A 22,547-nucleotide genomic window follows, 5' to 3' on the forward strand; every position below is an offset into this window, starting at 1 on the left:
TCAAATATTTGCTTTTACAAAGTTTAAGAAATTATCTTAAATTAAGAATATATCTCCATAAGGCAAGGTAAAGCACTCGTCCATCTCCCGGCTTTTGATATACTTTTGATTCTTTCTTGGTAAGGTTTCAAGCTATTTAGACCCATCTGAACAGGCATTTATTTTCCAAATGTGCATCTGGTGCCGAAAAAATGGTATTAAAGATCGTTTAGTAATTTTGATAGCTACTTTACACAAAAAAAATTATACCTAGTAAGTATATTATTAAATAAATCTGGAACTGTATTTTTTTTTTAATGTATACGTTCGTCTTCGAATTAAAATATGAAGAAGGAAAAAACTCTTTTTTTAGATGCCAAACTGTGTCCTACTTTCCGGGTTCTGACTGATTTATGACATTGGACTCTATAAAAAAAACCAGAGAAGTATGTTTGTGCTCTGAACTGGTGTAGAAACTTGTTACATTGATCAAGAGCTTGACACACTGGTGTAGAAACCTGTCACATTGATCATGAGCTTGACACACTGGTGTAGAAACCTGTCAGATAGATCATGAGCTTGACACACTGGTGTAGAAACTTGTCACATTGATCATGAGCTTGACACACTGGTGTAGAAACTTGTTACATTGATCATGAGCTTGACACACTGGTGTAGAAACTTGTCACATTGATCATGAGCTTGACACACTGGTGTAGAAAAACCTGTCACATAGATCATGAGCTTGACACACTGGGGTAGAAACTTGTCACATTGATCATGAGCTTGACACACTGGTGTATAAACTTGTTACATTGATCATGAGCTTGACACACTGGTGTAGAAACCTAACACATAAATCAAAAGCTTTACACACTCGTGTAGAAATCGTTCACATTGAACATGATCTTGACACACTGGTGTAGAAACCTGTCACATTGATCATAAGCTTGACACATTGGTGTAGAAATCTGTCATATTGATCATGAGCTCGACACACTGGTGTAGGAACATGTCACATTGATCATGAGCTTGACACACTGTTGTAGACACCTGTCACATAGATCACGAGCTTGACACACTGGTGTAGAAACCTGTCACATTGAGCATGAGCTTGACACACTGGTGTAGAAACCTAACACATAAATCAAAAGCTTTACACACTCGTGTAGAAATCGTTCACATTGAACATGATCTTGACACACTGGTGTAGAAACCTGTCACATAGATCATGAGCTTGACACACTGGTGTAGAAACCTGTCACATTGAGCATCATCTTGACACACTGGTGTATAAATCTGGAACTTTGATCATGAGCTTGACACACTGGTGTAGAAATCTGTCACATTGATTACGAGCTTGACACACTGGTGTAGAAACCTGTCACATTGATCATAAGCTTGACACACTAGTGTAGAAACCTGTCACGTTGAACATGAGCTTGACACACTGGTGTAGAAACCCGTCACATTAATCATGAGTTTAACACACTGGTGTAAAAACCCGTCACATAGATCATGAGCGTGATAAACTGTTGTAGAAACTTGTCACATAGATCATGAGCTTGACAAAATGGTGTAAAAACCCGTGACATTGATCATGAGCTTGACACACTAGTGAAGATACCTGTCACACTGATCATGAACTTGACACACTGGTGTAGAAACCTATCACATTGATCATGAGCTTGACACACTGGTGTAGAAACCTATCACATTGGTCATGAGCTTGACTAACTGTTGTAGAAATCTGTCAAAAAGATCATGAGCCTGACACACTGGTGGAGAAATCTGTCACATTGATCATGAACTTGACACACTGGTGTATAAACCTGTCACATTGATCATGAGCTTGACACACTGGTGTAGAAATCTGTCACATTGATCATGAGCTCGACACACTGGTGTAGAAACCTGTCACATTGATCATGAGCTTGACACACTGGTGTAGAAACCTGTCACATTGATCATGAGCTTGACACATCGGTGTAGAAACCTGTCACATTGATCATGAGCTTGACACACTGGTGTAGAAACATGTCACATAAATCCTGAGCTTGACACACAGGTGTGAAAACCTGTCATATTAATCATAAACTTGACACAGTGGTGTAGAAACCAGTTACCGGTCACATTGATCATGAGCTTGACACACTGGTGTATATACATGTCACTTTGACCATGAGCTTGACATACTTGGGTTGACACCAGTCTATTGTTGAAGACTTTAAGACCCCCCAAGATGTCGTTTGCTTATTTCTTATGTCGTTTTGTAACGTTGCTGTTTGATCGACGTATGACCACGTGTTCAAATACATTAACATTTACTTTAATTCCGTTTAAAATTTGCTTAAATGTGTTATTTTAAGTTATTAAATTTTAAGTTTAAAATTTCAAATTTTTCTTCGACTTTTCTTGTTCTTTCATCTCCTCTCTTATGGTTACCCGTTATGATCTTGTTTCCATTTTCACTTGGTTTTTTTTCAATTGATATTTTCTCATTTCTTTAATTTATAACTCCCATTTCTTTGAAAGTAGAAATCTAACAAGGTTAAGGTTTTACATTGAGAAATCGTATTAAATTCATATCGTTCCAAATATATTTATATAAAAGTTCAAGGGTCTTTTTTTACCATGCGAGATTAAATTCACTATCCATATATAGTCAACAAATAGCAAATTATAAAGTTGTTCGTCTGGTTTTAAATCTTTTTAATATAGTAATGCCATACCTTGGGAAATCAGAGCAATTAAAATTGAAAAACTCATATAAGAAATTGTAATGTATCTTTTATACGAAGAAATATACATTCAGGTGCAGCTGGTGCATGTTTACCACTTATGTTAGATTTTTACAATCAGAGGATAAATGACTTTTGGAAACAGGCATTTAATTCAATTCAACTTGATTGTTATATAAATCAACTTATATAATTTAAAAACATGTCGTTTCCATAAAGACAGCAAAGGAGTGGAAGGAAAGATTGATGGATAAGTTGACAAAGGAAAGACGGAATGAAACATAAAATGGGACAGACAAAACGAAACATTTATACATGTAGTAACACTATGTGTGTCATGAGTTTATATAGTCGATTTTCCATCAGATTTCTATCTGATTTTTTGCTAATGATTCGATAAAAAATCAGATATCTTTTGGTTAATCGAATGGGAATATCGTACCATACCGATACACATAACTCAATTATTTACGATTTTATCAAAGCAGATTCAATAAATTGCTTCGCTGAGCGCAGCCTGATACGACCGCAGAGGTCGAACTCTGATATTTGGGGTAAATTTGGACACAATATTCAAGCTTGATACTGTTTGAATTTGGATTGCGCGACGATCAAATTTTTGACAAAATATAGGTTTCTGACACCAACAAACTTTTAAAATCCCTCCTTTGAGCAATTACCCCCAAACTCAATCCAAGCCTTTGTAGTATGGATCATTGTAGTACAATTTCAAAGAGATCCATTCACTTATACGCAAGTTATTGTCTAGAAGCTAGGAGAAATGCTTGTTTTGGGCCCTTTTCGCTCTTTTTTGTCCCCTAATCCTGTCTGTTTGGGGCAATTACCCACAAACTCATTCCCAGACTTTCCTTTGTAATATGGAACCTTGTGGTACAATATCAGAGCGATTAAAGTACTAATACACAAGTTATTATCCTTTCACTAGAAAAAATCTTGTTTTTGGCCCCTTTTGGGCCCCTAATTCCTAAACGATAGAGAGTATAATCCCCAAAATCTCGGACGACGACGCAGACGACATCATACCTTTTTTGCGGTCGTATAAATATAGATTCCACCACTGCATCGAGTGTAATACAATAAGACAGTTAAATTTTCAAAAAAACGCGAGGCTTGCCCGAGCGTTTTAAATATTTAAGAGGGTGTCCATGGAAAAACCAGGCAGTGGATGGCACATGACATATTTAGTTTTCAAAATTTTTTCATTTATTTCATATCACAAATTCATTCTTTCTCAAAGTTGAATTTTGTTTTTTTATTAACTGCAACAAATAAAGAGAAAAAAAAAATACATAAAAAGCACTGAAAATTCATTGAAAAGGGGAGATAACTCTTCATTTTGTACAAAATTTTGTTGCATTGTTAGTGAACTTTAAAATCATTTTCTGAGCCATCCACTGTTGATTAAAAAATATCTTTGACATATATATCCTTTGTATGATATAAACATTGCATTGGAACCAAAAATTCAGTGGGAAAAAAATTATGTTGTGCCACCCATATCATAGGATTTGCTTGATATTTACTTGGACAGCCTCTTAAAATTTTTAAACTGTCGAGAGTGGACAAATATCGTATTTCACGAGATTTGGTGGTGGAATCTGTTTCTCTAATAATTTTCTAACATTATGCAGGCAAACTTATTCCTTCTTTTCTAATGATCTGCAAAAAAAATGTGTTCTTTCTATGTGACGTCATTAAGCATGGTCGCTTTTTCATGATCTTTTGTGCCGTCACAATAGGAATTTCAGAGGAAAGCAAGCAAATTCGACGTCATAATCGGATTTTAACCAATGAAGTACTGAGAACAAACGAACCCCACGTTGATTAATTTTTTTTTTATACAATCGGTGCAGAAAGGAATAAGTTGACGAAGAATTAGAGAAAAACGGATATAAAATTGAACCGTGGAAACGCACCTAATCCGCATGCAATCAGTCTATATCAGCAATCGCCAATCCTCGGGTGAATCCGTTATTCTCAAAAGGTACGAAATCTGCCGAGTTGTGTGGAACGAGTCTTTCTGTAGTAAGGGAGCTACCATTTGATTTTTATGGGGGGCTAGGATGAAAAATGTTGTCCTGCATTTTTTTTTAGTTGTAATCTCTGTCCTGCCTTTTTATTTTTCACTCTATTCGGTCCTGCCTTTTTTTTTATTAGTTTATCCTGACTTTTTTTACCTAAATTGTCATCCTGCCTTTTTTTTTTTGCAAAGTGTCTCATCCTGCCTTTTTTTTACTCAGAACTCCTGTCCTGCCTATTTTTTTCAAATTTCATCCTAGCCCCCCCCCCCCTAAAAATCAAATGGTAGCTCCCTAATGGACCAACGATATCAATCAAAAAGTGACAGCAGAAAAACGGCAGGCCTCTACATACAAACTAAATGATATTGTCGGTACAATGAATTGACACCCATTATAATAAAATGATTAATTTTACAAATAAAACAAACCATCATACATTAAGTTCTCATGTGAATTTGAAAAGACCAAGCCCGTTATATTTGATTCTTGTTTGATTCTTGTTTGGTTTGGGAGATTCAAAATGTTCAATGTATTTAACTAGTCTTCCAACACCTAACGTTACCAATAAACTCATCAATGATGTTTCGTCTACACAAGATTCGTATATATATTATGTATTTATAATGCTAAAATAGTTTTCGGACGGTCTTGAACCTCGTGAAATTTCAAGACCAATAAATAGACTCAAAGTGTTTGTATAACATTAACTTGGCAGAAATATGCATGTAATATATCCCACTGGACGTTAATAATCCGTTTATCTATTCCATCCTTTCCTGCCTTAGATGTTAAGCACATAAAGCAAGACTCTCCATAGCAACGAGTGGTGCAGGATCTCCCTACCCTCCGGGATTACCTGAGACCCCCCCCCCCCCCTAAACGTCTTTTGGAAGGGTTCGTGTCGCTCATGCCGTCTTTAGTTTTATCATGTTCTGTTTTGTAAACTGTTGTTTGTCTTTTTGGACGTTTTTCGTTTTATGCCATGGTGTTGTCAGTGTTCGTTTTCGACTGCAGAAGTTTCAATGTGTTTTAAATTTTTGGTATCTTTCGCCTTTCTTCTCGCAGATTGGGAAGTGTTGAAGTTCTTAATTTCATGACTTTTGGGGGCGTTCAGAAAAAAGTGCATTACATACAATTCTAAAAGGTAAAATGTTTGGAGTTCAAAATGGCACCCACGGAAGAAACTGTGATATGTTAATCTGTTCATTTAGCATGTTGAGTGATATATTGAACTCTTGCCCAATTTTGAGTCTTGAATAATAAAATATCTAAATGTTCATCTTTTGTTATCATTGGTAAATCGACTGCTTTGTAAAGTATTCGTACATAACTTAACGTCTTGTCAGTTACATCCATGTGAGGGGGTGTATCAGGGATGTTTTTAGCCTTTGCCTTAGTCTATTGACCGATTTTCTTCGAAAGTCATTATCAATAAAATATTTGAAAAAAAAACAATCTCTTATGATAGTTTAAGAGACAATTTAACTGAAATAAAAGGTAAATAATTGTGGTGAATGCATTTAAAAAAAGCACTATCACGCTAAGTTATGTGCATGAAACTTTTAAATTTTTAGCTAAAAGGAAAATCCCGAAAATTTGCTTTCAACAGACCATGAAAGCTTGTACCAATAAAAGTTTCAAGTAAACAGAATTAAATTAATCTATTGGTCCGAAAAGTAAAAACGCACGAGACCATGAAAACTTAAATTAACATTCGTCAGAACCAGTTACTCTAATTAGAATACTTTTCACCTGTCTTTTACCTGGCGGCAATTAATCCGAATAGAAGGGATAAAGTCTCTATTTCTTTTCTGTAAGATTTTACCCTGAACAAATAAAGGAGCCCTGGGACACATTTTAGTCGATAAACACTCAATAATAATTTGTATTCACGCATCAGAACGTCACGACCGGAAGATTCCGGGTAGATCTTTAACTGCAGACGAATAGATCGGACTACCTTTTCAGTTAATCCAAATCTCCACAATTGAAAGGTCATAATTTCGTAATTGTGTTCAAATATCTACAATGGAGAATGTTCGTTACCGTGTCGCAAATGGTAAGTTTATTCAGTTTTATTTTCTGCAATGTTTATTTACAATTTTCTAGCTTCTTATTTACAAATTGGATAGGTGTTAACATGCTAATTATTTATTTCCCCGTATTCTTTTGTATTGATCGGTCTCAGGTGAATAATTGATGAATATCTTAATGTCTGTTTCATTCGTCACGGATGACTGATCAAAGGAAAAGAGACAAATACAATAGTTATTTTCAATAAACCGGTTTGTTAAATTTTCAATTAAAATACTGGGTTTTAAGAATCTATAAACGTGTGAAGAAAATGCGTGTTTGTTGTTTCAAATTCACATATAACAATTGCGTTACATATTTGCATGTGTTTTTCTATTAAAAAAGATGTTAAGGTACAATAGATTAATCTCCTATTTTGAGGGTTAAAACACTACTCTAAAGTTTTAATTGGTATGTTTGGCCATGCACCTTCGCATGCAACGTTGATAGCTAAATATTCACCCCACAGAGAGCATATATATGGCTTTGACATAAGAAATCAAATTTCCCTTCATACCTACCCTTGATATGTGTAATATGAAGCATTTACCATGTTAATTGTTTATTCTTTCATGACAACTCTGAATGCCTATTTCCAAATAATATATTGTTAAGAATAATTGCTAATAGACCACTATAATCTGATTACCAGCCCTACACAGAATATGATCTAGTCTAGATATAATAAACATCATGGACAAGGTAGAACTTTATAAGTTACTCATTTTGCCGGCGAACATTAGCTGCCTGTTGTTTTGTACATATAAAAGTATTTATGTGTTGGGTTGCTGTCCAATTGACGTATTTATAAAATTATATATCATCGATTAAAATTAGAAATAGTGTAAAGTCTAGAAAAAATGAAAAGTTATATTCCTATGAGGATTAGATGAATTTTAATATACTGAAGCAAATTGAGCACAAGTGCTTGTGCAATGTCAAAAGTCACGGTTTAAGAATTATCATTTGCACAGATACTTCTACTAGACGATTGAGGGCTGACTGCCTAGAAGAAGCGCCCACCCCAGTCATACTTCAGTGATCTTTGAAATAATTAACCAAATATTTCCCACAAGAGGGGATGGAAACCCTGCCCCCCCCTTAATTCCGCCTCTGACTTTATTCGTAAAACGTTCTTTTATACACAACACAATTGGCTGGAGGTATTGTAGACATGTGTTCTGTGTGTATGCTAATTGCCCAGAGTGTGTCCTTATATTATCATAAAAACGTAAATTAGATATAAAAAGTCTCTAATTTGATAGAATTTTGGCCAAATTATATAGAGGGACATTCTTATGAATGGCCATCTGTTTTGTAAACTTGACAAAACTTGGCAGCACACCAGGGTATGTCCCACTTCAGCGTAAATCTTCTATAGAAAATTGGTAAATTAAATTGAAACGAGCAAATATGATTGTTATTTTAACGTGACAAGTCGCCAATAGGAGGAATTATACACTTCGTTTTAAACCCCCCATTACGTAACCTCTAGCTATACAAATCTTTTAAAACGACGCGTTTTAAAAAGTTGGACCAGTCAACCGTCCTAGATTCCGATCTTTAAAACATATGTCACTGTTGACAAAACGTTTGAGTGACGTTAAGATATAGATCTTAGTGACATTAATTGAAAAGATACAATAATGAATAATGTGTAAAGAAAAATATTTGCGTAAACAATTCTGTGAATGAAATATGTTACGGATTTCCGACAGTAAAACTGCAAGTCAGCAATACAGTGGTATATTGACAAAAATAAATGTATGTTTAGATACAAATATAATTTTTTGTTAAAATATTCTTTCCCCTCAAAGAAGAATTTATTGGGACTTTTAACCTTGCTTTACAGTATAGAGTTTGCTCGATGTGGTAAGCTGAACGATTTAACCCAGGGCGGATCAAGAGCAATTTTCAAAAGGGGGTTTCCCAACCTAGGATAAAAAATGGGGGATTGAAACTGTACACATGTATCCATTCAAATGCATTGGTTGTCCAAAAAAAGGGGTGGTTTCCAACCCCAATCGCTTACGTGTGAAAAATTGCAATAATACCTCGGTCGAGTCAATAAAGATGACAACTGCTAAAACTCTAAAGAAGCATTTTAATTTTGGGACACTGAATAAACAGATCTTATACATGGCAAATATAGTCCTATAGAATAGAATATAGAATGTTTTTATTTCCCAAATTACAGGGCCCATAAAGGGCATAAAATCAGATACAATTGATTTACATAATTGGTAACAACAACAATAATAGAGGCATATATATACGTATATATTTGGAATATAAGCATTGGTCAGAATCAGAGCCAAAAACCATATGTATATGCGAATATAGAAGGTGGATATAAGCAACCATAAGTTGCCGTATGCATGACCTTCGTCAATGAGCATCGCCAATGCCGTAACGGTAAAGTAATATACTATAGAGAGCCCAAGATGTTAGGTTTTAACATCAAACAATCTTTCATCCTTTACTTTTATACAATTATCCTTCTCAATCTTAAAATTAAATCTCCGCACTCTCTCATATTTTTATACTTGGTCGCTGCCTCCCACGCAGCAAACAAGCATAAAAGAGGGTTTGGATGGGGTTAAATGATTAAAGAATAATGCCCTTAAAAAATTAAGATTAGAGAATAATGGGCCAAAAAATGAAGATTAGAGAAAAAAAGGGGTTTATTTTTTAAGATTAGAGAAAAAAGGGGTGAAAATTAAATGTTTACAGAATAACAGACCCCCCGCCCCCCCCCCCCCCAATCCAGATCCCCATAAAAAAATGAGCGAGTGCGGAGATTTAAATTTAATTAAATGGAGATTGTCTTGCAATCCGAAATTTTTCTTTGAGGTCAAGGTCAAGGGAAATCTGGCTTGTAATTTTGAAGAGACATTGTATTTGTCGAACAGTAAATTACTAATTCGTAAATGCACTTGAACTCTGTTGAAATATTATCAAATTAAATGCACCAGCATTATAAAATAGACCTAAGATGATTCTATGCATTGTCAACGAAAATCAATATCGGTTAAGAAATGTCGTTGTTGGTATGTCTATCGAGTTGACCTTGAGTGATCGAGTTGACCTCAGTAGAGTGATAAATGGACTGGTATACCTCGTTATCTGATGCAGACGTGTGGCATTCCTTACAATTTCTCGAAATAATTAAATTTATAAATTCCACTTAAAAGTGAAAAGAAAATTGCATTTAGTAGGTATGATTTAATTTAGATTTAGAATAATTTGTAAACCTGAATAAAAGTATGCAAATATTGTATTTCAAATTCTACTTCTCAACTTTCTGACAAGTTTGATTGGTTTTAAAACGTCGACACACATATGCATTGTTCATGTATTGTTAAGAGGCGAAGTTTTTATTTTTAAGTTAGTGTGAAGAATATGTCATTACGATTATTTTTTATTATAATATAATCGAAATTCCTACAAAATAAGACGCTGAAGGGGATCGTTGGATTGGAGGGGTTCTTTTATCAAAGGTTGATGAACTGTTAGGCCGACGAAAATGGCGAAAAGGTAAATCAACACCACTTAGATTGATTAGAGAGGGCCCTCATGGGTTTTTGATTATGTGATTACTTGGCCGTTTTTTTAATGATTATTTGATTATTAAGCCAAATATTTCATGATTATTTGATTACCTAGGACTGTATTTTTAGTTTATGATTATTTGATTACTAAAGATAAGCAAATATTTAATGATTATGTGATTATATTGGCAAAAAAATGGTGATTATGTGATTACTAGGACCCCCCCCCCCCATGAGGGGCCTCATTAGATTGTTTTAGGTCTGTTTTGGTTATGTCGCTCTTGAAACTACAGTTGCAGTTTTTAAACATCCTTGGCTTTCATATTTATACAACATCTTTTTAATACATTCTATCTTATATTATATTCGCATTAGGATAAGGTCTGTTTGAATTTACCTTATATATATATATAAGATATTTATGACATGCTATGTAGATGTGCATATCGATACAGGAAATTATGATTCAATTTTGTTTATGATCTATCCCCTTTGAACATAGAAAATGTTGGCCTATATGTATTACTGCAACAGTTTGTCATCGCAACTACTCTGAATGCACACAGAATTTCATGAATCTTTTTAAAACCTCATAAGGATATAATTTGTTTATGTGCATAAAATGTATCTCCAAGCAAATTTTCATCCGTTGACTTAGTTTTGTAGGAGTTTTGTGTCTATGAATTTAACAATATAGTGAGATTGTGTTTGTTTAGTGACAATATGGGGGCGTGGGGGCATGTGAGCGCGCAAAGATTCTCCAATTTCAAAATCGCCAATGTTTGCTGCATATCAATCTATTACTTTTGGAATACCTCCTGGCCGAGCTGCATTTATATACCGATAATTAGCATGTTCCAGAGAGGTATACCGCCAGTAAAATTGAAATTGAATTCTGTATTCCAGGAATATGTTTTTTGTTTATTTTGTTGAATGTTACAAAACATCTCAATATCAATTGCTTACTTATAGTAAGAAAGCTATCGGCTCCCTTTTCATGCCATTTATTTGGATTTGGATTGTTCATTTAGATACATTTGTATATTTATAAATAATATTGAGAATGGAAATGGGGAATGTGCCAAAGAGACAACAACCCGACCATAGAGCAGACAACAGCAGAAGGTTACCAACAGGTCTTCAATGCAACGAGAAATTCTCGCACCCGGAGGCGTCCTTCAGCTGGCCCCTAAACAAATATATACTGGTTCAGTGATAATGAACACCATACTAAACTCCAAATTGCCTGTACAAGCTTAATAATTATGAACATGCAACTTATTTGTCAGGATTTTATACTTCGGAAATGCAAATCACAATCCTTCTTACTTATTCTACCATTCTAACAAACCTATCAATAATGTATACCCACAACTGTAATCATTAAATCGTAATTTTAGACAGTTATGCAACAGTTACTTTTAGGCCGAATATGAATTTTCTCCTTGATATGAATATTCATCTGTTAACATAAATGTATATCTAAACATGATCTTTGAGCAACATTAGATACATGTATAAAATTGTATTACACGAATTCCCCTCTTGTAAAGCGCCTATTTCAAGAACATTTCAGGCAACTTAACCTTCATTTCAGGCAACTTAGCCTTCATTTAAGGAAACTTCATTTCAGGCAACTTAACCTTTATTTCATGCATGACTGACTTTAATCAAGCAATCTGCTTTTAATAGGTCAATTGGTCAGATATCTAGTTTGCTTTATCAATAATAAGGTCATTGTTGTTTTGAAGGGTTAAAGTATTTGCCTTTCAAATTGGCGAGGGTTCAACTGCCCTCAAACCCCATTTCGTGAATTCGGGAGATCAAGGTTAAGTTTCGTGCTCAAATTATAATTCAAATATATTAAATGTATCGAATAAGTTTCAAATGCCCGTTTAGCAGAATTCATGACATCTGACCTTGACATCAATTTTGTGGCACATTGGTCATTGTTCAGTTTTCATGGTTAAATAAGTCTTTCGGATACTATAAGCAACTAAATTGTTCAAGTTTCATCTGACCTCGAAATCATTCCGTGGATCCGTGATCAAGATTAAAGTAGCGTAGTAAGTTCCGTTTCTACAATGCTATAAGCAATGAGACAGTTATATGTCGGGTGCAAGGAATTATTGTTAGGTGTCTGTCTGGCAGCTATGGTCTATCCTTGACATGCTTTGTTAGCTAATGATAAGTGTTTTCCTTGTTGAGTCTCCTAATGGCAACTCTTTTTTTTTTATCGAGGAAAGATTATAAGGTGTACATGTCTGCCTAGCATAAATAATCTAACCTTGACCTTGTTTTAATTGTTCATTGGTTAATGTTAAGTTTTAATGGCTTTCATGTCTAGGATACTATAAATAACATGGTAACTATATTTGGTGCCTAAAATGATTGTAATATATACAGGTCTGTTTGGCAGGGTTTATCTGACCTTGACCTCATTGTCGTGGATCAAACCTTTCTCATTAAGTCTTTCAGCATAAATCCAATGATGGTCAGTAAAGCATTGTGAATATACATCGAAATGACCGCCGAAGACTGCCGATGGTCACATAACCTGATATAATCAAACATAGATATAAATAGATAGCAAACCCGTGCAATTGAATTTTTTTAAGGTCTGTTTGATTTCATGTTATAGGTAAACGAAAACATTGTTGTTTGTGGGTAGATCAACTTCCGCTTTTTACTCTTTTAATAATGACACATTTTCCTACGGACGGTTGACCTTGTTAATTATCACGTTAAAAATCTAGCTCAGTGTGTCAGTGTAGTATTCAAAGCAGGGTTCGAATTCATATCGCACTTACATGTTTTCGTTCTGTCTATGCATTTAATTTGCCAAACTGAAAGGATGTTCTACACCTCTCCATCCATCAATCAATTATTCTCCATTCTTTCTTTGATCTCTGGAAAATCTTTACATCAAATGTTATAAAACATGAAATCAATTTCTAAAAGTTACAAACACGGTATTCTAGTTTATGTCGTACAATAGTCAAAGATTATATGCTTTATTGGACTAGGACAATCTGGTTTTCCTTTTATATAATAAAACTCACAACCGTATCTGTTTTTGTCTTTACAGATAAGTTTGAGAAGAACAGTTATTATGTTGACACAGGATTTATGTACTTGGAACATGACCTTACTACTGGGGAGGTTCGCAATGTCAGCGAGTCCTACAACGAAGACACACAAGGAGAAAACCGTGCGATAGAATATCAAGGTCAGAAACCTTTGGCTATTACAGCAGGTCCGGGATCTCGGGCTGCATCTGTTATCATGCCCGTGAACGAGCCTGTGCAAGTTGCAGATGACCCGAGGATTGTCCGAATGTCAATTCCTGAAAGAGAGGGATCAGTTATTATCCCCAGTAAAAAGGGCAAAAAGGGTAAAAAGGAGGGATCCGTCATTTTAACAAGGAATGAAGGACCAGTCATGATGCCACGTAGAGAAGGTTCCGTCATCATCACACGCAATGAGGGGTCAGTTATTAACGGGTCCGTAGTTGGTGGATCCGTAAGATATCCATCAGAAAGAATTGTACAAAGAAGGATCGTTACACCTACGGAAAGGTACGCCTTGTCTCCAAGAGAGAGAATCATGCCAGGACCGAGATATGTCCAAGGCCCAACAACCCGTCCACAAACCGTGAGGGTTATGCAATCACCAAATGGTTACGCTCCAGCAGTTAATTCGATTCCGGAAGGTAGACGAGTTGTCTACGTTGTTGATGATTCACAACATCCGGGCCGATATGCAACACAGCGTGTTATTCACAGAAATGATGATTATGAGCGCCAACATCGTGACAACATACACAAATTGTATAAAACAACGATAAATGTCGGTAGCAGCGATTCGGATTCGAATAGCGATGTCCCGAAAGAAGTAATTAAAACCCGATATCTAAATTCTGCTAATAATAGATTTAGTAATGTGAAAGGAGTTCCGATCGCCAAAATGTATGTGCCAACTCCAGAGGGACCATCGAAAAATTCCAATTCGGATAGTGAAAATAGTTCTCTTGACAGTGTTGACATTAAAAGGTTCGAAAAGGACTCAAAAAAGAGCAGAAGATATCAGAAAAGGAAGTGAATTTGACGAAACTGAATTGTGCAATAAAATACGCGAGGTACAGGGTAGAGAATGCAATCAAAACTGATTTCCAACAAGAAAAATTAGTTTTGGGATTATACTGGTAGAAGTGTATTCCAAATCAAAGTTTCGAATTCTTGAAAAGGAATTGAATACATCACTATCATAAGTGCTAATGACATAATCAAAAAGTGTATATGTTTATCATTCATGTATGAAAAAGAATATGAATATTGATATTATATATATATATGTGTACATAATATTATTTTTATACTTATGTATCCAAGTAGTTAATTGTGAAAATTACGAATCTAAATTAGGATGTCCAAGAACATTCCGAAGGTTTAATGGAGTTGACCTTGATTAAGGGTAATAACTCTGTAAATCAGTAATGCGTTTCTAATATGTGGTTTCATCATTACATTTTCAAGACTCATTTTCACAAAAATATTCTTTGTCATTAAGAAGTTTGAGTCACTTCCTAGATATTCAAATCTCCGACGAGAAATGGATGACTGTAGCATTGCATGGCAGTCTAGTCCCTGCATACTGAATAAATCTAAAGACGTACATTTTTGTATAGTAATTGTGCTTAGTGAAATAAATTTACGTGATTTATGAAATAATGCACCCATGAATATGGATTGTACATTTTACATCCACATAGTGTAGTAAAACAATACAGAACAAACGTAATTAAGTGGAGCCAAAGAATATTGAAGTTGCCAAAGCAATTTGAAAGAACGCAAAAAAGACGAAGTGCAACGAATTTTCGCAAATCAATTTCATGTTTGCAAAATAGACAGGAAGGACTGATTGGCGTTTAAGAATAAGTTTTACGCTTAAACATGAAAAGAAATGTAAACCCCGGTTAACCATTTGCAAATACTACCCTAAATACAGTACTGTACCTTTGAAAATTAAAGGTATCCCTTAAGTTGTCTTTAAGAAGACTAGTTACATGCGGTCAAAATTTGTAAAAGCAAGAATGCATTATTTGTTCTGTGTTTTTGAACTATTAACTAAAGTAGTAATTAAACATATGTGGTAAACGTGTTGGCGTTTCGTAGGTGACTTTATTGAATATTATATTTATATGTGTTAAAATACTCCTTAAAACTTTATTCATTTTCCATGAAATTTGTTTGATTTAATCGTTTTAAAATTTGATGAATTATTTCATCATAATTTCTGTGGGCGCATTTTACCAAATCAAATATGAAACTGATGGCAAGTGAAGCACATATAAAGAAGTTGATTAGATTTGTCTCCTGAAATTTACCGCCATATCCATTCAAAACACCTCACTCGGTACTTTACATTATATTTATAATTAATAGTTGTATTATGTAACTTTCAATGTTATTTTTAAACGTTGTATATTCATCCAAAAAATTGTTTATCAATTAAACTGATGACGTTTTAATGAAATTTAAAGAAAGTAATTATATCGTCAAATATCCTTAATACTGAATGTGATATTTAACTACAATGTAAATGTTATTAGATTTTGATAGACATTTGAAAGGATTATCATCATTTTTAATTGTCTTTCTCGTATATTTTGGTTTCCTATTTCAAGTCTAGTTACCATGCAGATTTTGTTTCAAAGTTTGCAAGTTATCACCAAGGTCAGGTTAAGGTTACTAATACTTTATGTGAATGATAAACTTTGTACCTCAGATGAATATCAAAGATGTTTTAATTGTTCGAGTGTGAACTTTAAGCAATAAAACATATCGAATTTTACATGCAAAGCGATTTGATCTGTGACACTCAGTTTAAATTTCGCTTTTTACAAGACTATTATATTTTGGCGATCTGTATTTTGTATTAATTTTCCGAGTCATCGAAGTTTGCCTACAGAGAACGAATATACTGCATTGAACATATTTTTTAGTTTCGTCAAAAAATTCTACGATGAAATGAACGATCCGATTAAAATTGTTATATGGCCAAGATAGAAAATACTTGTTTACGCTTCCCTTACCTACATGTACTCTACGTTTAGACCTAAACATGCCTTCTATACAGTTTGTATCGGGTCTAAAGGAAGTAATAAATGAGACGTCGTAGGTGGTCAAAACAAACTAAATTGCAAAAATCATATCATATTACCCTCTTTTTTTAAGGAGGAAATTATATCTATTGTTGTCCTTGCAATATTATGAACTCGTTATTTTTTTGTTTGAAAATTTTTGTACTAATTGCTCAAGGTTCGGGATTTAATCGTTTATTATTTTTGATTCAAACTCTAATGTTGATCGATTGTATGACGTAAATGAGAAATGTTAAACCATTCAACAAATGTCAGGGTTGGTTCCAGGCATTTTTAAAAGGGGGGGGGGGGGGGTTTGCAGAACTGAATAATTTGAAAACTTGGAGGCTCCAACACATTCAATTAGCTATATTCGGGGAAATCATTTAATGCCTGAGCTGTGTCAAATTATGCATGCAGCAACTAAATAAACATTGTTTCCCGCGGTCCTTCCGGTGAAATATAAATGCACGACATACAAATCATGTAACCTCAAATCAAGAACAAATTCTCTTATGTAAAGACAATTACGTTTACGTGTACATTTCGTAAGCTGAGTGATTTCCTGATCGTAGATTAACCAATTTGTGTTTACTCTCCAGTACAGGATAGGATCCAGAAGTAGGCGCATCTTCACCAAAAAATATTATGAGATTTTTTCTTAGACCCCATCCCATATATACATATACATGTTACTATAGTGTAATCCTTGAAATGGGATATTTGTACATTTGTGATATAAGTTGTTTTATATATGTTTATATATTGTATGCATAAATTATACTATAAAGTTACACAAGGACGTATAACTAACATACGTCCTTGAGTTACATTGGAGATATAATAAAGTTATATTGTTATTAATGTTTCTGTTCAATTCATTGCAATCTTAGAGGTATGTAACTCGCGGTAGAAACCCAGCATGCAAAACACGAAAGCAGTGTCTTGGTTGATTTAAACACTTGCTACGTTTGTTTTCAAGGGGTTTAGTGACTGTTGATTGAAAAAATTCCTTTATGTCCAGGAACTGTGTAGGGAAAGTTCGAACATAGAGAGAATAGTTATCAATAGATATAGGAAGATGTGGTATGAGTGCCAATGAGACAACTCTCCATCGATGTCACAATTTATAAAAGTAAACCATTATAGGTCAATGTACGGTTTTTAAAGAACAGCAAGCTACAAACTGTATAAAGGGCCTAAAAAAATACTAGTGTAAATCCATTCAAACGGGAAAACCAACCGTATAATCTATATAAAAAACGAGAAACACTTATGAACCACATAAACAGTAATAGTATATCTATGGTTCTAACGTTAATGTTCAGACCGAAATTAATAAAGGGACATTGAAGTCCAATTCAACGTATTTGTATATTATGTAAATATTTTACCCGTCTATGAAGCAAATGATGGGTATGCGTCATGAACTTGCCAGAAATCAAACGAAGAAAATACCTCAATGCATGTAAAAAAAAATGTCAAAAATAGCGAAAATCAAAGGTAATTCAAATTTGAAAGAGTCTTATCAAATAGCAACAATGTGTGAACAAATATACTGTCTTCAACGATTAATACGTATCTTTATCATATTAAGGCAAGCTTTTAATTCAGTCGTCTGGTGGAAATAAATTGAAATACGTTGTCTAAATGACAGTACAGTCCGAAAATTGTCCAAATGAATTCTGAAAACCTTTGATTGGTTGATGGTTGTTCTATAAGCAAGCAGATGACAAAAAAAAATAGTTCTGAAGTAAGATTTTCCCCATACCTCAAAGTGCTAGAATTTGAGAGAAAAAAAATAAGCTTGATCAATATTGCGCCAAGAAAAATTTCTGACTCAATCAAAAAGCTTAACATCACACCCCCATTTTGAAGTTAAATGGTTGTTCCGTTAGAAAAACAACAGTGCAAACGCTGAAATGTCACGCCTTCTTTACTAGCCTGTAATTCCATATTGATAATCCTTAATTTAAAGCTTTAGTACAACTACATGATCAAAGGAAAGGAGGCCAAGGACAGATAAACCAAACGATAAATACATGTACATCTTACAATCGTGCAATACACTAAATATAGTTGACCTTTTGCTTAAAGTTTTGAAAAACAGACATAACTAAAAAAAACAAACAATTATGGACCAATGAACCTTGAAAATAAGGCCAAGGTCATATGAATCATGAAAGACAGACATTTGCACCTTAAAGTCAATTTAAGCATTAAATATAGTTGACCTATTGATTATAGTATAGAAACAATTAATATTAACCATGAAAACTTTACATTGACCAATGAACCATGAAAATGTGGTCAAGGTCAGATAATGCATGCCAGACAGACATATACCTTACAATCCTTCCATACAAAAACATAGGTCTTAAAACATGCAGATTAAAACACAAAAAAAACTTAACACTGAGCAATAAACCTTGAAAATGAGGTCACAGTTAAATAAAACCTGCGATACTAACTTGTACATCTTAAATATTTCCATATACCTAATATACTAGTTGACCTATGCAAGTATTAGAAAAGAAAAAAAAAACCTAAAACACTGAACGTTAACTACTGAACCGTGAAAATTAGGTCAAGGTCAGATGACACCTGTCAGTTAGCCATAAACTTTGCACTCATTCCAACACCAAACAAAGTATACCTATTGCTTATAGTGTATACTTATATTGACTAGGTATGAGTGGAATAGTAAGTTTATTGTCCCCGGGGTGCATAGTTGTATCCGAGGGGACAATAAACTTACTATTCAACGAAAATTCAGTCAGTAAGTGTGTTCATCCCATGCAGTTTTGCGGACGGGGTTAAAGATATACCAAAATATGTAACGAAAAGGATTCAAGTTAAGAAAGAGAAACCTTTTTTTTATTAGTCTAACTCGGGAGTTTTGATGGTATGATGGTTAGAGTAAAGGGTATCCGACAAGAATTGTAATCAAATAAAAAGAATCGGCTTACGAGGTGTTATTCTTGTCAAAGTATCATCCGTATGCGTTAGCCGTCAAATTAAATTTTTTAAGTGTTTATTTTTCTTGGACTTGCAGCACTACACTTCGGTTCTTATTTTTTTTTTTTCACTGGAAGAGCATTTAGACACATTAGGATTATTTTGGATCAAAACTGCAGCTCTTTTTTGAAAGGTGCCTTTTTGAAAACGGGAAAAGAAAAACATCATTTTAAGGCTGTGTAAAGTTTGTATTTGTAATTCTATTAAGTATGTGAAAACCAAAATGTGTTTCGTGCCGAAATAATACCAAACAACCTACGGCAAAATAAATATTTATATATAATTGACACGTCTTTCTATAGTACAAATGGTTAATAGGTTTCAATTAGATAAATGATCAAACCATCTTCGGGGGCTACCGTTTGATTTATATTGGTGGTGGTGGTAGTGGTGGTGGTGGGGGTGGTGGGGATACGTGGATAGAATGATAAATTTTGTCTGCATTTTTTAACTTGTAATTTCTCTCATCACTTAATTTTTTCACACTATTCGGTCCTGTCTTTTTTTATCCTGATTTTATTTACATAAATTGCCATTCTGCCTTTTTTGCCAATATTATATGCCCATCCTGCCTGCCTATTTTTATTTAAAACTCCTGTCCTGCCTGCCTGTTTTTATTTAAAACTCCTGTCCTGCCTTTAAAAGACCAATAAGCAATAAGGTCTATATTGTCGACACCAACTTATTAAGAGCACAACAATTTTATCACTAGTGCTGAAAGTATGATCTGGAGTTTCCGTCATCTCAAGTTCTAGATATCAAATCACAGGTATATGACGTTTCATCTCAAGTTTATGACAAATATTTTAATCAATTTTATCTTTATCACATGTAGAATGTACATATGAGGAATGCCACCATTATTTTTTTTTTGGGGGGGGGGGTACAATTTTGTAAGGGTTGGGGTCATTTTTTTTCCAAACAACAAACAACAATAACAACAACAACAGAAGAATTCAATAATTGAAGCATTTCAGAATACAGAATATATGTGTTGAGTGCTTGATATATATATAAAAGATGTCGAGCAATAGAGGTGGTTCGGGTGCGGGATTTTCTTGCTGCGTTGCATTTTTAGAAGTGGGGGTCGAGACATTGGAGTCGGTCACGCTCGGTCTTTGCATCATATCTGATTGTTATATACATCATGTTTCGTAAAAAGACTTGTTTTTTTTTTGTTTTTGGCACCGTTTACTTATTCTTTAGACTTCCAAAAAAGATCTATATCACTTAATTTTGTCCAAGTTCAAAAACTTCTATATCGCTTAATTTTGTCTGGGACTATTATACTAAAAGTTGGAATTATTTGTGTTAATATATTTTGAAAGCCTGAGCCCTTAATTTAAATATTTTAGCCATCATATTAATTGCATGTCAATGCCTAGAATTAAAGAATATCGATCAGTGCCATGATATAAGACAAGAAGTAGGCACTTGAAAACAAAAAACTTGCGGAATATACTGAGAACAATTCAGTCAGAGTGCTTAGATATACATTAAAGAATAAGAGAATAATGGAAAAAAATAAAATGAAGAAACAAATAAAAAAATGACCTTACAAATAAAGTCTGAATATATATGACATGTATTATTAGGGGTTCACTGTAAGGCATCTAATGATGGATGTCGAGCTGAACTTAATAGAATTCCCTTGAAAAATAAAATATTATATTCAATATTCAACTACCTGAACCATATAGTTTCTTCGGAAAATTCTTTGGCATATGATATATTCACTAAATCTGTAGATTCAAACCCTTGGGTCATAAAGGTCAAGAGTCTTTTGAATGAACTTGGAATGTCTTATATCATCAATAACTTTAATTATGTTAAAGGTAATTTAAATTCTATTAAACAAAGAATTAATGACCAATGTTTGCAAGTTCAAAATGCAAATATATTTGAATCCAAAAAGTTAGACTTTTTCAAAAGTGTCTACATAATGGGCAGAAGACCACCCTATGTTGATATATTAAAAAACAGAAGTGACAGAGCTGCAATATGTAAGATCCGTATAAGCGCTCATACACTGATGATTGAAAGAGGGAGACATCTAAATATTCCCAGAAATGAGAGATACTGCTCTGTATGTAATTCTGGTCAAATTGAAAATGAAAAACATTTTCTTTTACATTGTGAAAAATACTCAACTAAGAGGGACATATTTTACCATAAAGTTTCAAATATAATCGTTGATCCTACAAAATTTCAAAAACATGAAAATAATATAATCTTTTTATTAAATAATAATTCATACACAATCCTAAAATTAACTTCCTCTTTCATCTCAGACAGTTTGAACCTGCGTAAAGCAGAACAAACTCTATAAAATTGCTAATAATCATTGTTCATAATATTACATATTAATATTGTCATTATTTTCAATACTTAATATGTTTGACCAACTATGTAATTGATATATTTTTTTTTAATCATTTACTGTTGATCATATTGATATCGTTCGATGATATTGTTCTAAATATGCCTATTGCTATTCTATGCATTATTACTATTTGTATACCAGTTGTATGGGCCATTGCCAATTATTGTAATTGTGTTTGTGCCAATAAAATATTTGTATTTGTATTTGTATTTGTATTTGTATCCCCGCCGGCGCAGACCGGCCCTCGTAATTTTCTAAAACTTTTTTTAGCAACCGCTGCTGATAAAAAATCTGTAAATTCCCAATTAATGCGTATTGAATTAAAACAAAATCTATCATGCAGTTTAATATTGCCAGTGTCTTAGTTAAAGCATATTTTGCTTCGGGGAAAAGTATGCGAAACGTAAGGAACAATCATGCATTGATGATTAGATAACAAATAGACAATTTGACATACCACGTGACGTCTCGCGGGACATTACATTTCCCGAGGCAAGCTACCTCAACGGCTGAATATTTTTTGGAAGATAAAGAAGCAGTTGCAATATGCCTTCAAGAGTCGCGAAGAGAGGTTTAAGCACGAAAGAATCTAGTAAGTCACCTGCAAAATTATCAAAT

General features: G+C 33.9%; 1 protein-coding gene and 1 long non-coding RNA gene across 5 annotated transcripts in view; both read left to right on the forward strand.

The window, feature by feature from the left end:
• Nucleotides 1–6,464: 6,464 nt before the first annotated feature.
• LOC143083909 (uncharacterized) lies at nt 6,465–17,392 on the forward strand. The gene is made up of 2 exons (XR_012980935.1): nt 6,465–6,821; nt 13,475–17,392. It is a non-coding gene; the product is annotated as an uncharacterized LOC143083909 (long non-coding RNA).
• A 4,971-nt stretch (nt 17,393–22,363) lies between these two features.
• The window catches only part of LOC143083911 (1-phosphatidylinositol 4,5-bisphosphate phosphodiesterase delta-1-like), a 113,047-nt gene continuing 112,863 nt past the window's right edge, over nt 22,364–22,547 (forward strand). For 3 of the 4 annotated variants that reach the window (XR_012980938.1, XM_076260306.1, XM_076260304.1), the window contains exon 1: nt 22,364–22,521. Coding sequence is in view for 3 of the 4 variants with exons in the window: in XM_076260306.1 (XP_076116421.1) it covers nt 22,476–22,521 (46 nt within the window). In the remaining variant the exon portion in view is untranslated. The remainder of the gene's footprint in view (nt 22,522–22,547) is intronic. The other variant, XM_076260312.1, reaches the window with a different exon arrangement.

This window comes from Mytilus galloprovincialis, chromosome 7 (genome assembly GCF_965363235.1).
Source record: "Mytilus galloprovincialis chromosome 7, xbMytGall1.hap1.1, whole genome shotgun sequence".
Classification (NCBI taxonomy): Eukaryota; Metazoa; Mollusca; class Bivalvia; order Mytilida; family Mytilidae; genus Mytilus; species Mytilus galloprovincialis.